The 12242-nt window shown below is 54.4% G+C and overlaps 3 protein-coding genes across 6 annotated transcripts; 2 read left to right on the top strand and 1 right to left on the bottom strand.

The window, feature by feature from the left end:
- Positions 1 to 756: 756 nt before the first annotated feature.
- Lta (lymphotoxin alpha) lies at positions 757 to 1636 on the top strand. The gene is made up of 3 exons (XM_057752009.1): positions 757 to 852; positions 936 to 1035; positions 1224 to 1636. Exons 1-3 carry the CDS (start codon positions 757 to 759, stop codon positions 1634 to 1636), a joined length of 609 nt encoding a protein of 202 aa, XP_057607992.1.
- Positions 1637 to 3286: 1650 nt separating this feature from the next.
- Tnf (tumor necrosis factor) lies at positions 3287 to 5124 on the top strand. Of its 3 annotated transcripts, none has more exons than XM_057751853.1 (4): positions 3287 to 3581; positions 4111 to 4162; positions 4315 to 4362; positions 4646 to 5124. In XM_057751853.1, the coding sequence occupies exons 1-4, from the start codon at positions 3396 to 3398 to the stop codon at positions 5062 to 5064; spliced, it is 705 nt and encodes a 234-aa protein (XP_057607836.1). In that variant the 5' UTR covers positions 3287 to 3395; the 3' UTR covers positions 5065 to 5124. The 3 variants fall into 3 exon arrangements, with proteins under 3 accessions (XP_057607836.1, XP_057607835.1, XP_057607837.1); XM_057751852.1 differs by having other exon boundaries at positions 4108 to 4162; XM_057751854.1 differs by lacking the exon at positions 4315 to 4362 and having other exon boundaries at positions 4108 to 4162.
- Positions 5125 to 8320: 3196 nt separating this feature from the next.
- Ltb (lymphotoxin beta) lies at positions 8321 to 10142 on the bottom strand. Of its 2 annotated transcripts, XM_057751669.1 has the most exons (4): positions 9916 to 10142; positions 9663 to 9691; positions 9271 to 9574; positions 8321 to 8922 (listed from the first exon to the last, which is right to left on the bottom strand). In XM_057751669.1, exons 1-4 carry the CDS (start codon positions 10115 to 10117, stop codon positions 8480 to 8482), a joined length of 978 nt encoding a protein of 325 aa, XP_057607652.1. In that variant the 5' UTR covers positions 10118 to 10142; the 3' UTR covers positions 8321 to 8479. The 2 variants fall into 2 exon arrangements, with proteins under 2 accessions (XP_057607652.1, XP_057607653.1); XM_057751670.1 differs by lacking the exon at positions 9663 to 9691 and having other exon boundaries at positions 9916 to 10115.
- Between the last annotated feature and the right edge of the window lie 2100 nt (positions 10143 to 12242).

Here is a 12242-nt window from a genome sequence, read left to right as displayed (position 1 = left end):
CCAGCTGTAAGCCCTCGTTCTCCACGAACTGCCTGTCCCTTGCCTGGAACTCCTGGGCCTGCCCCTGCTCCCTGATAGTCCCTGCAGCCCACAGTTCCCCTGACCCCACTCCCTTTCCCAGAACTCAGTAGTCGGAGCCCCTAACCTGTGGCCTAAGCCTTTCCTGCCTTCGACTGAAACAGTAGCATCTTCTAAGCCCTGGGGGCTTCCCCAGGCCCCAGCCCCGACCTAGAACCCGCCCGCTGCCTGCCACACTGCCGCTTCCTCTATAAAGGGACCCAAGCGCCAGCGCCCAGGACCCCGCACAGCAGGTGAGCCTCTCCTGCCCCATCTCCTTGGGCTTACCCCTTCTCAGGCATCCCTCAGGATCCTGCCTCTTTATTTGGGCCCCTGCCCTTCCTGTACAAGCTGCCTGGATCCCCAGCCTTATTGGGACTGGTCCCTGTGGCTTTGACTTTTGGTCTGTTCCCCGTGGTGTCTAACTCGGTCGTCTGTCAGTCGCTCTCTCTGTCCCTGTCACCCACTGTCTGATTCTTCTGTGGTTCTTTCCTCGTCCGGTCTCTGGCTCTTTCTCTTTCTCCCTACCCACCGCACGCTTCAGGCAGGGTTACCCTGCTTGTATCTTGTCCCCTTCTCTTGTCTCTCGCCCTGTATCTCAGGGTAGCTGTCTCAACTGGGAGGTAAGATCTGTCTTCCGCTGTGTGCCCCGCCTCCCTGATACACACTCTCTCCCCCCCCCCCCCGCAGGTTCTCTCCATGACACCACTTGGACACCTCTACCTCCTGAGGGTGCTCAGCGCCCCCCCTGTCTTTCTTCTGGGGCTGCTGCTGGCCCTGCCTCTAGAGGCCCAGGTGAGGCAGCAGGAGAATGGGGGTGCTGGGGTGGCCTAGCATACCCGAAGTCTTAGAATCCTCTCAACTCTGTTGTCTCCTAGGGAGTCTCTGGTGCTCAGTTCTCAGCTGCCAAGACAGCTCATCAGGCCCCTCAGAAGCATCTGAGTCATGGCATCCTGAAACCTGCTGCTCATCTTGTTGGTAAACTTCTGCCTCCAGAGATCCAGTCCCTGGCTCTCCTTCTGCCTGCCCAGGGGTCCAAGTGATCACCCCATCTCCCCACCTAAAGATAGGCATCCCCCCCCAAATCCATCCCATTGTCCAGTGCCTGATTCCTCCGGGATGGAGACTTCTGACCTTGACCCTCAACACCTTATGACTTTTTCTAGGATACCCCAGCAAACAGAACTCGCTGCTCTGGAGAGCGAACACAGACCGTGCCTTCCTCCGACATGGCTTCTCCCTGAACAACAATTCGCTCCTGGTCCCCACCAGTGGCCTCTACTTCGTCTACTCCCAGGTGGTCTTCTCAGGGGAAAGCTGCTCCCCCAGGGCCATTCCTACTCCCATCTACCTGGCCCACGAGGTCCAGCTGTTCTCCTCCCAGTACCCCTTCCATGTGCCTCTCCTCAGTGCACAGAAGTCCGTGTATCCAGGGCTACAAAGACCGTGGGTACGCTCAATGTACCAGGGGGCTGTGTTCCTGCTCAGTAAGGGAGACCAGCTGTCCACGCACACAGACGGCGTCTCCCACCTGCACTTCAGCCCCAGCAGCGTATTCTTCGGAGCTTTTGCTCTGTAGAATCTAGAAAAACCCAGGATTGGTTTCCAAGCCTCTGTTCTGACCATTTTAAGGGCCACACCACCTCTCCTTTGCCCGTGCCCACAGTCTCAAGCCTTCCCCACCAAAAATGCCCAGAGCTTTCGCAGGAGTCTGGGGCACTCCAGAGGAACCACCTCAGATGCTCAGCTGAGGATTCAAGCCTGCCTACAAGTCCGACACAGAGCAGGGTCTCTGTGGTCTGGCGGGGCAGAGACCTGGACGTGAAGGAGGGGCAGGTGTGGGGAGATGGCTGGGGACAGGGAAGGGAGGCTATTTATGAAGGGAAAGGTTAAGTTATTTATTTATGGAGAATAGAACGAGGAGAGAAATTGAGAAGCATCGGATGACAACCAGGTTCCAGACACAAAGAGTGAGGTGGCATCAGGACAGGACTCGTCGGGGAGAGAGAAGCAGGTGTGAGTGACCAAGGGGTTTAGAAGGAGGCACAAGGCTCTGAGCGCACTGTTTGGCTAGACACCACAAGGAGATGTCTGCACCATCAATGGCGCCCAATAAACCTCTTTTCTCTGAGATTCTGTCTGCTCGTGTTTGTTCAGGTTTGGGGGAGACTCTTCCTTGTCTGTTGAAGGGATGGAGTAGGGGACATGGGGTGTAAGCAGAACAAGGAGATGTAAAGGAGCCGGCAGCTCCCAGATACATGGTGGACTCGTGGGAGTCGGCGCCTACCTGACGGCGGGGAACCAGAGGGTAAAGCAGGGAGATCAAGCCAGGGGAGCGGAGAGTTTGGAGGACCAGACCAGAGGGTGGGAGGGTGGGGAAGGGACCCCTCGGAAGATGGGGATATGAGTGGGAGAAAGTGTGGAAGCAGGGGTGCGCAACATGGATGTCCAAGGAGACAGGAGACGGGGCCACACATCAAGACCGCACGGCAGAGGAGACTGAAAGCAGCAGTGGGAGCCCGCGGTCAGAACGAAAGGAGAAGGCTCGCCTCGTGGGGGTCTGTGAATTTCCAGGACTGAGTTCATTCCCTCAGGGGCTGTCCCATGCTTGTCCCAGCCACTGCCACCAGCCCTCCCAAAGCCCATGCACACTCCACTCTCAAGCTGCTTGGCCCTCAGCCACTTCCTCTCAAGAACCCAGAGGGCTTCCCTCTCCAACAGCAACTTCTCCCCCCTCATGCACCCAGCTGTCAGAAGCACCCCCAGTGCCAGCTTCTACCCCCATGGAGGTCCCTTCTAGAAATCAAAGGGAGATAGGCCCAATGTGGTCTCCCTGCAACAAAACAGACATTTCTTAGCACTAGCCGACAGGGAGGAAATGGCCTTCAGCTCCCAGGGTCCTGCACACACAGTTCGTGATTGGCCCAAGATTGCCACAGAATCCTGGTAGGGAGGAGGAGGAGATTCCTTGATGCCTGGGTGTCCCCAACTTTCCAAACCTCTGCCCCCGCGATGGAGAAGAAACCGAGACAGAAGGTGTAGGGCCACTACCGCTTCCTCCACATGAGATCATGGTTTTCTCCACCAAGGAAGTTTTCCGCTGGTTGAATGAGAGCATTTCCCCGCCCTCTTGCCCAAGGGCTATAAAGGCAGCTGTCTGCACACCCGGCCTGCAGAAGCTCTCTCAGCGAGGACACCAGGGGACCAGCCTGGAGGGAGAACAGCGACTCCAGAACACCCTGAAAATAGCTCCCAGGAAAGCAAGCAGCCAGCCAGGCAGGTTCTGTCCCTCTCACACACCGGCCCAAGGTTCCACATCTCCCTCTGGAAAGGACACCATGAGCACAGAAAGCATGATCCGCGACGTGGAACTGGCAGAGGAGGCACTCCCCAAAAAGGCGTGGGGTCCCCAGAACTCCAGTCGCTGCCTGTGCCTCAGCCTCTTCTCCTTCCTGCTTGTGGCAGGGGCCACCACGCTCTTCTGTCTGCTGAACTTTGGAGTGATCGGCCCCCAAAGGGAAGAGGTGAGTGCCTCGGAAGCCTCCGTCTCACTTAGGCAGAAGCAGGACCGGAGGGCATGAGAGGGAGTGAGGTGGGCAGACGGGCACAGGTAGTGTGGAAGGGTAGAGGGGCAGCCCATGTAGTGATGGTAGAAAGAGAAAGACAAGAGACAGGACCTCTGACCCATGCAGCCAGTTCACTAAGCTTCTGTTCCGTGGATGCGTGGAGGAGCGAATGAATGGAAAGGCATGTATACAGATGCAGAGATGTGGGGGAGAGGTGGGATGCGGCCAGAAGAGGGAAGAAGTGAGCGATAATTACAGGGAGACAGCTATGAGGGAGGCGTGAGTGATAAGGAGAGAGATGAGGGGAGATAACGGGAGACATGGCACGGAAGATGCTCCATGGAAAGATGTTGCGTGGCTGGACGAGTGGACGAACAAAGGATGAGTGGACACAGGGGGGTAAAGAGAGAGAGCTGGGGGCTTCTCCTTTGTGGGTGACTCCCCAGCGACTGGCTACTAACCTTGTCTTTCTCTTCCTACACAGAAGTTCCCAAACAACCTCCCCATCATTGGCTCCATGGCTCAGACCCTCACCCTCAGTAAGTATCCCCATTCTCTTCTCTTAACTTAGGGTGGGGGCAATGAGACCTGGGATGGAAGCAGTGGGGAGAAAGGAAATAGGGGTTCAAGTAGACAGATGCTTGCTGGAAGCCTAAGGGTCTCATCTTTGCCTTTCTTCGTTCCCCTGCAGGGTCATCTTCTCAAAATTCGAGTGACAAACCTGTAGCCCACGTTGTAGGTAAGAGCTCTACTGAGTGTGTGCATCTTGGGGGTGAAGGGACAGGATCTGGGGGTCGAGCCAGGGTGAGAGGAGACAAGAGCTTGGGGTCAGCATGTGAAAGAGTCAGAGCGGGGTGACTCAAAAGGAAGAACTTAGTGGGGGTACCCAGGACCTCGCGGCCAATGGGTTGTGGGAACACAGGGGGTGCAGGAACCGGAAGTGAAGCGTGGGTAGAACGCGAGGCTCAGGATGTGGAGTGTGAACTAACACAGTCACCCTGACTCAATTCTCCCTCCCTCAGCAAACCACCAAGTGGAGGAGCAGCTGGAATGGCTGAGCCAGCGTGCCAATGCCCTCCTGGCCAACGGCATGGATCTCAAAGACAACCAGCTGGTGATACCCGCAGATGGACTGTACCTCGTCTACTCCCAGGTTCTCTTCAAGGGCCAAGGCTGCTCCAGCTACGTGCTCCTCACCCACACTGTCAGCCGCATTGCTGTCTCCTACGAGGAAAAAGTCAACCTCCTGTCTGCCATCAAGAGCCCCTGCCCCAAGGAAACCCCTGAGGGGGCTGAGCTCAAGCCCTGGTATGAGCCCATCTACCTGGGAGGGGTCTTCCAGCTGGAGAAGGGCGACCGACTCAGTGCTGAGGTCAACCTGCCCAAATATTTAGACTTTGCAGAGTCTGGGCAGGTCTACTTTGGTGTCATAGCTCTGTGAGGCAGATGGATGTCCATCTATTCTCTACCACGCCCCACTTTGATCCCCAAAGCCCTCGTCCATCTCCTTCTAACTTAGAAAGGGGATTATGCTCAGGGTCAGACTCTGAGCTCGGAATTTTCAGTAACTCTAACACTCAGAAACACAAACTCCTGGGATAGCAGCCTAGATTGTGGGGTTCCAGAATCCACTGGAGCCTCAAATGTTGATTCCTGAGTTCCGCCAAGGGGGCTCAGGCTTCCTCTGGCTCAGAAAGCTGCCAGAGAAAAATCTCAGGCCTTCCTGTCTCCGGATGCTCCCCGACCCTTCAGAGCCCAGCCTTCCTCACAGAGCCAGCCCCTCTATTTATGATCGCACTTACGATTATTTATTTATTATTTATTATTTATTTATTTGCTGTTGTATGTATTTATTTGGGAAGCCAGGGTGTCCTGGAGGACCCAGCGTTGGGAGCTATCTTAAGATAGACTTGTTTTCTGTGAAAACAGAGCTGAACCCATCAGCCACTCCCACCTGGCCTCCTGGCCTCATTGCCTCTTTTTTGCTTATGTTTAAAACAAAGTATTTATCTAACCCAAGTGTCTTAATAATGCTGATTTGGTGACCAGGCTGTCGCTGCATCGCTGAACCTTTGCTCCCCACGGGAGCCGTGACTGTAACCGCCCTACGGGTCAGTGTCAAAAATAAAGATTGCTTGAAAATGAAATACTGTTTCTTTCTTGGGATTAAGTCTGCATCTATCTCTCTCTGGATGTGGGAAACCAACCCCTAACGTCTTTCCTCCGGAGGCATAAGGTCTTTGGGTCCAGATCTGAGACATTACAGTCCTGGCCCTTAAGACCCCATGGAACAAAAGCCAGCCAACATTCCCCACCTGTCCCCGGAAACAGGAGCCTAAACCTAATTACCTTTGCCTATAGGCATGGGAATTTCCCACTCTGGGAATTCCAAATACCTGCTGGGAAAGTACTGCCTTCTTTCCGGCTGTTGAGGCTGGGGTGAGCTGGGGAGGAGCCACATTCTCAGGTACCTGAATCACAGCCAAGGAAGTTCCAGATTCAGGTGTCTGGGCTCCAAACACTAACTGTGCACCCTGAACCATTCAGCCGGCCCCTCTGCCCCTGAACAGAGACAGAGCGGGCACGGTCTGTGGGGAGAAGGCCTAACCTTCATCTGTGCCCCATTCTCTACTGGGCAGGGCGGGCTCAGCTGCATTCCGTGCTGGACAGAGTTCCGTGAAGGACAGAGTTCTGTGCTGGACAGAGTTCCGTGAAGGACAGAGTTCCGTGCTGGACAGGGCAGGATCAGCCAGCTCTTCCTCCCTCCCAGCCATTAGCTGCCTGTTCTTTGCATCCTCTGAAGATGAGAGAAAAGTTTTTAAAAGACAAAGGGCTGAAAGTGTGGTTCTGCAATGTGTCTATGTGTGTGTGCTTAGCGTATGGGATGTCCTGAACTCAAACCCGAGACAGCAACAACAAAGAGAGAGGTACTCCGTGGACGAAGGAGCCATTGCCAGCTTTGGTTTCACCAGTGTGTGGACAAATGATGACTGCAGGAGGTGGGTGGGTTAGAAAGAGAAAAACACCTTGTTTAAATACTTTGTTTTTTTTTAAAAAATTACTTAATCATACATGCAGGGCCTTGGATTAGATCCCAACACCAACAATAATAAGAGTAATGATAATAATAATAATTCATTATTGTTGTTGTTGTTATTCAATAGTACTTGTTGGAGCATGTAGGCTGACTTTATTCAGAATTACAGTTATCGGAGCAGAGACTTGCGGGAGAGCGTGCAGCGAGAGCAAGCGGGTCGTAAGAGGCAGAGCAGGGTGGGCGTTGGGAATGGCGAACGACTAAGAGGAAAGAGAGTGAGGGGTAGGGGACTCTGTCTAAACAGATCAGATGAGGCGCCTGTTGAGACAGGCCAGGTGATCAGACATCGCTCCAGGGACTGCGGAGGATGACGGGGCTGATCAAATATGGGAGAGGGAGCTTGCTAAACTAACTTAATGGGGTTTTTCACTAAAACTAGGTTTTACAGGGAAGGCAATGACTAGGTGGGGAGACTCAGAAGAGCTAGAGCTTGGCAGAGTTGGTCACCCTCTCACCCTGGAAGGCCCTTGGGCAGGCAAGCAAAGACAGGGAAGGAGTGGGTGTGTAGCCATGCCTTTAATCCCAACGCTCAGGAGCAGGTAAATCTTTGTGAGTTCAAGGCCAGTCTGGTCTACATAGAAAGTTCCAGGCTAGCCAGGGCTGCATACTGAGACCCTGTCTGAAAAAGAAAGAAAGAAGGAAAGAAAGAAGGAAGAAAAGAAAGAAAGAAAGAAAGAAAGAAAGAAAGAATTAAAAGTGGACCCCCAAGAGTGGCAGCCCTAATTGGGCTCACAGTTGGTTGGGTCTTTCTTCACCCCAGTAGCCAGAAAGGGGAAAACCAAGCACGTGGTTTCATGCAGGGTGTGGGGTGACCCACTAGGGTGACCTACATAGAGCCTTGGGTTCTCCTTGGCCTCCTCCAGCCCTGGCGTGGGGGGCTGCAGTTACTCATCTTAGGGGCCTCCCACTTGCCCAACTTTGGGGTGCCTCAAGTGTGAACTCAGGGTGAGGACTTTCCGTTTCTTTCTAGAAAGGACCCCAGGGCATCTCCTTCCTCTGTGCAATTCCTCCTCAGGGACTAGTCTCCACCCACTCCCTTCTCCCTGCCCTTCACTTCCTTAGTCTGCCCCCTTAGTGTGCCTGGGACTGCCCTGACCCCTCCTCAAAGAATGAGCTATCAGAGGCCCTGGTGGCGCACACCTTTAATTCCAGCACTCAAGATGCAGAGGCAGGTGGATGCCTGTGAGTTTGAGGTCAGCCTGGTCTACTAGTGAGTTCCAGGAGAACCAGGGCTACATATGAGACCCCGTCTCAAAACAAACAAAACCAAATAAAAGCCGTCAGGCAGGTAGCAGCGGTAAGCTAATGGGCTCACAGTGCTTTGTCTTCGGTCTTCTGGGATTTTTCTCTCTGGGAATAAACTTTCTTTGTGTTGATGCCTCTCACAGTGAGGCAGAAGCCAGGAGAAAAGAGGGATGTGAGGGGCTCCTGGACCAGGATGCTAAGGGGAAGTCTACGGCTTTAACTGTCCCTTCTCCCCTCCACCTGAACCCGTGGTGTTAGAGCCAGGGGGCGGACACAACAGGTGTCCACCGTTCAAAGCTAAGCCATCCACTCCTGCACGGCTACCCAGAATCAAACCACGTCTGCATCTCCGTGACGACGCTGGCACGCGCCAGCATGGTTTACATTCTTTATTTCCAAAATCCATGTCCTACAGCCCCCGCCCCCATCATGGGGTCCCAGGCTCCCGACTCTCCGGACATCGTGATTCACACATTCGCACGGTCAGCAGATCTTCCAGGGCTGCAGTCGGCTGTCACCCCACCATCACCGCCCCGAAGAAGGTCTTCCCTCTCCTGCAGTCCACTTTGTCCGGGTGACTGATGTTGACATACACCCTCTCGCCGCTCCGGAGCTGCACCAGGCCGCCGAACCCCACGCTCGTGTACCACAAAGACGAGTACACGCCGGAATTCACGACGGGGGTCACGGTCTCCGCTCCCTCTAGCAGCAGCTCCGGGGAGCCCCGCCCGTAGGCGCCCCCCGCGCGGTACAGGGCGCTGCGCAGTGTGAGCGAGCGAGCGCCGCCTCGGTCGGCAGGGGTCGCCCTGCCCCGGTACCCGACGTGGCAGTAGAGGTAATAGATGCCGTCCTGCGGCAGCGCCAGCCCGTCGGTGCGGGAGAACTGCGCCCCGCTCCGCAGAAACGCTTCCTCTTGGCTCGCCTCCCAGCCGAGCCCTTGCCCGCTCATCCTAGCGCCTGCAGAGAGGGACACGCGTGAGCTCTCGGGCCGTGATCTCTAGGTTGGGGGACCCGGGTCGCGTGAGCCGGGACCCAGAGCGGAGGGGCGGGGTCTTTTTCACTTGGCCATACTCAGAGGGGAGGGGCAGGGATAAGGAGGCTATCTCCCGGGGGACTAAGGTGGCCAGATCCTGGCGGGGTTTTGTTTCCAGAGAAGTCAGACAGAGAAAAGACTGGGACGGGTGGACGCTGCAGGGGTAAAGGTGGTGGGGAGTGGGAAAGTGCCCGCCGTGTCACAGCAGAGCCAACAGACCCTCGCTCGCTGTGGGGGTGCTTAGCTGGACTTCAGGTCTAACAGATGCTTACCAATGAGATGGGCAGCAGGAAGATTGTGACTGAGATCAGTTTCTAGCTCCCGCTTTGGCAGCCGTTGAACCCCTGGATCCACGGCTGGAGACAGGGTGGTTCCCCATGCTGATGCCTCCTGAGGGAACTGTGCAACAGGCCCTTGGGATGGGGAGCCTGGATTCCTGGAAGAAGAGGGTATCTCGGGACGCAGACGGGGGTCAGGAGTCACCGAGAGGCGGGAAGGTGAGGGCAAGAGGCAAGATGGTTTACTGTCATCCCGTCTTTTTTGAGCCTGTGCTCCTGAGCCAGCGATCTTCTCAACCTGGATGGTAGGGTCACAATGCCCAGAGTTCAGATTCAGCTGATGGCAGCTCCACACGTCCCAGCATAGAGCCCAGCCCTAGAGCTACCTCCAGCACCCTGCCAGGCATGCATCTTGCTGGAAGACAGAGCAAACAAAACATATGTTCTTGGGCAGCAAGACAGGCGCTGGGTATCAGGAAGAGACTTGCAACATCAGGGTAGGACCGCACGGAGAGCAGGCAGAGACAGACCAGACATGCCCTCTAGTGAGAGCCACCAGCTGAGCTAGGGAGGCAAAAGCACAGAGGTCAATGAACGTCCACAAGATGCAGCCCTCTGGCGCCTGTTGCAGCCACTCACCGGTCGTCCCTGATCCTGGGGCACCAAGGCCAGCACAGTCAGGACAGTGATGGGCACTGCCAACAGCAGGGTGACCAGGGAAGTAGCTCCTGCCACAGCCAGCAAGAGGCAGCCCCTCCCCTGGGGCCTCCCACCCGGGCCCTGTAGCCCCCGTGTCCCCATCCAGACTCAGCACTAGGAACCGGGGGACAAGGGCTTTCATACCTCAGGGGTAGGGCCACCCCCTCCCTGCAGACCCACACACCTGCTGGGGACTTTCCGCACACCCCTGCTCCCCTCACACAACTTCCTGTTTACCCGGAGCTGGGGTCAGGGTGGGGAGGCTGGATGCCTAGGTTCTCTGAACTGGGGAAGGAGATGTGGCAGAGTTTTTCAAGGTAAAGGTGAAGAGGGACTTAGCAGGAAGCCCAGGGAAGGAAGGTGACTAGCAGAAGGCCAGACAACAAGATTGAAAAGGCCAGGCAGGATTCCAGGTATTTCATGTGGTCTGCATGCTCCTGGACCTCACAGGCCAGTGTTGGACAGAGGGCTGCACACACACACACACACACACACACACACACACACAGGTTAGGAGATTTAGTAGGAGGCCACATCGGGGCAGCTGTGCGTCTCTACCCTGAGATGGCCCTGTCTCCATGGCTGGTCTCTTCTATTTTCACCACCAACACTATGTAGGAAAGGCAGGATTCATCCGGTCCACAGTGATAGGATGTCGTGAAGAGGCCTCAGCCTTGCTCTCTCTGGGGAAGGACGGTGGGAACGACACAATGATAGAGCAATCCATAGGCACACTGCGCCTCATCCATGCGGAAGCATTCGCTAAATGGATGAGCGAATTAGCAATTCATTGGATTTAATGAATCAAATCAATGAAAGAGGTGGCAGCTGATTGGAGCCCAAGGATGACTAGGTGTAAGGAAGTTGGCTGGACCAAGATCTCAGGTCATCTCCCCTTCCTGATGGCCCTGCAGTTCCTGTGTCCCAGTCGGGACTATGTGCTTGGTTGACAATGCCAACAAGAACACTAAAGAATATGCTGGCTGCCAGCTACAGTCTTTATTATACTGTGCATTCAATGTCAACACTGGGGCACAGGAGTACAAGGCTGTGTCTGGGATGCGAGTGGAGCTCATTGGCAGAATGCTTGACTACTGGGTTTCATTTTTTTTTTAAGTAGCAAAACAGTACTAATTTCAGATTTCTGCATTTTACTATATGTAAATTTTATCTTCCTGTGGCAAGGGAAGAAAATGAGGAAACAAATACTGAGCTTGAGCAGCTCAGAGGTAACATGGAGTGATCCTTGCAACTGGGAAAGATATGAGAAGTAGCCTGGGGGTGCGGCTCACTGGGGAGAGTGCTTGCCTAGCATGCAGGAAGCCTGGGTGTGGTTCCCTGCAGGAGATCCTGGTGCAGCAGGCAGGGCTATAGTCCCTGCAGGAGATCCTGGTGCAGTAGGGCTATAGTCCCTGCAGGAGGATCTGAAATCTTCAAGTGTGAGGCCAGGCTGGGATGCAGGAGAATGAGCCAGGCACGGTGGTGCAAGCCTTTAGTCCCAGCACTCGGGAGGCAGAGGCAGGTGGATCTCTGTGAACTAAAGGTCAGCCTGGTCTACAGAGTGAGTCCCAGGACAACCAGGGCTACACAGAGAAACCCTGTCTAGAAAAATTTAAAAAAAAAATAATAAGTGTGTGATTCTGCAAGCAAAATGTTTGAAGATCTAGGTCAGTGATTCTCAACCTCCCTAATGCAGCAACCCTTTAACTCAGCTCCCCATGTTGCGGTGACCTCTAACCATCAAAGTATTTTGTTGTTACTTCATAACAGTAATTTTTGCTAGTTATGAATCATCATGTAAGTATCTGGTATTCAGGCTATCTGATCTGTGACCTTCCGAAGGGGATCACAGCCCGCAGGTTGAGAACCCCTGATCTAGCTGATAAGAGCAGTTTGTGGGGGCTGGAGAGACGGCTCAGCAGTGAAGAGCACTGCAGCTCTTGCAGAGGACCTGAGTTCAGCTTCTAGCACCCAGGTCAGGTGACTCACAACCACCTGGAACTCCAGTTCCAAGGGACCCAGTGCCCTCTGCTGGCTTCTGATGAGTCTGCTTGCATTCATGTTTGTATACAGACATGGACACAAACACAATAAAAACATAAAAGCAAATCTTTTTTTTAAAATTTATTTATTTATTATGTATACAATATTCTGTCTGTGTGTATGCCTGCTGGCCAGAAGAGGGCACCAGACCTCATTACAGATGGTTGTGAGCCACCATGTGGTTGCTGGGAATTGAACTCAGGACCTTTGGAAGAGCAGGCAAT

The sequence above is a fragment of the Chionomys nivalis genome, chromosome 19 (genome assembly GCF_950005125.1).
Source record: "Chionomys nivalis chromosome 19, mChiNiv1.1, whole genome shotgun sequence".
Lineage (NCBI taxonomy): Eukaryota > Metazoa > Chordata > Mammalia > Rodentia > Cricetidae > Chionomys > Chionomys nivalis.
Note: the sequence above shows the minus strand (reverse complement) of the source record. Positions and strands in the feature narration are given on the sequence as shown.

Excerpts from the sequence above, each read along its gene's own strand:
- Lta (XM_057752009.1), top strand. The coding sequence starts at position 757 with ATGACACCACTTGGACACCTCTACCTCCTGAGGGTGCTCAGCGCCCCC. Across the intron at positions 853-935 it reads CCCTGCCTCTAGAGGCCCAG|GGAGTCTCTGGTGCTCAGTT; the intron begins GTGAGGCAGCAG and ends GTTGTCTCCTAG. Across the intron at positions 1,036-1,223 it reads ACCTGCTGCTCATCTTGTTG|GATACCCCAGCAAACAGAAC; the intron begins GTAAACTTCTGC and ends GACTTTTTCTAG.
- Ltb (XM_057751669.1), bottom strand. The coding sequence starts at position 10,117 with ATGAAAGCCCTTGTCCCCCGGTTCCTAGTGCTGAGTCTGGATGGGGAC. Across the intron at positions 9,575-9,662 it reads TGCCTGGCAGGGTGCTGGAG|GTTGAGAAGATCGCTGGCTC; the intron begins GTAGCTCTAGGG and ends CCTACCATCCAG. Across the intron at positions 8,923-9,270 it reads TCCTGCTGCCCATCTCATTG|GCGCTAGGATGAGCGGGCAA; the intron begins GTAAGCATCTGT and ends CCCTCTCTGCAG.
- Tnf (XM_057751852.1), top strand. The coding sequence starts at position 3,396 with ATGAGCACAGAAAGCATGATCCGCGACGTGGAACTGGCAGAGGAGGCA. Across the intron at positions 3,582-4,107 it reads TCGGCCCCCAAAGGGAAGAG|AAGTTCCCAAACAACCTCCC; the intron begins GTGAGTGCCTCG and ends CTTCCTACACAG. Across the intron at positions 4,363-4,645 it reads ACCTGTAGCCCACGTTGTAG|CAAACCACCAAGTGGAGGAG; the intron begins GTAAGAGCTCTA and ends TCCCTCCCTCAG.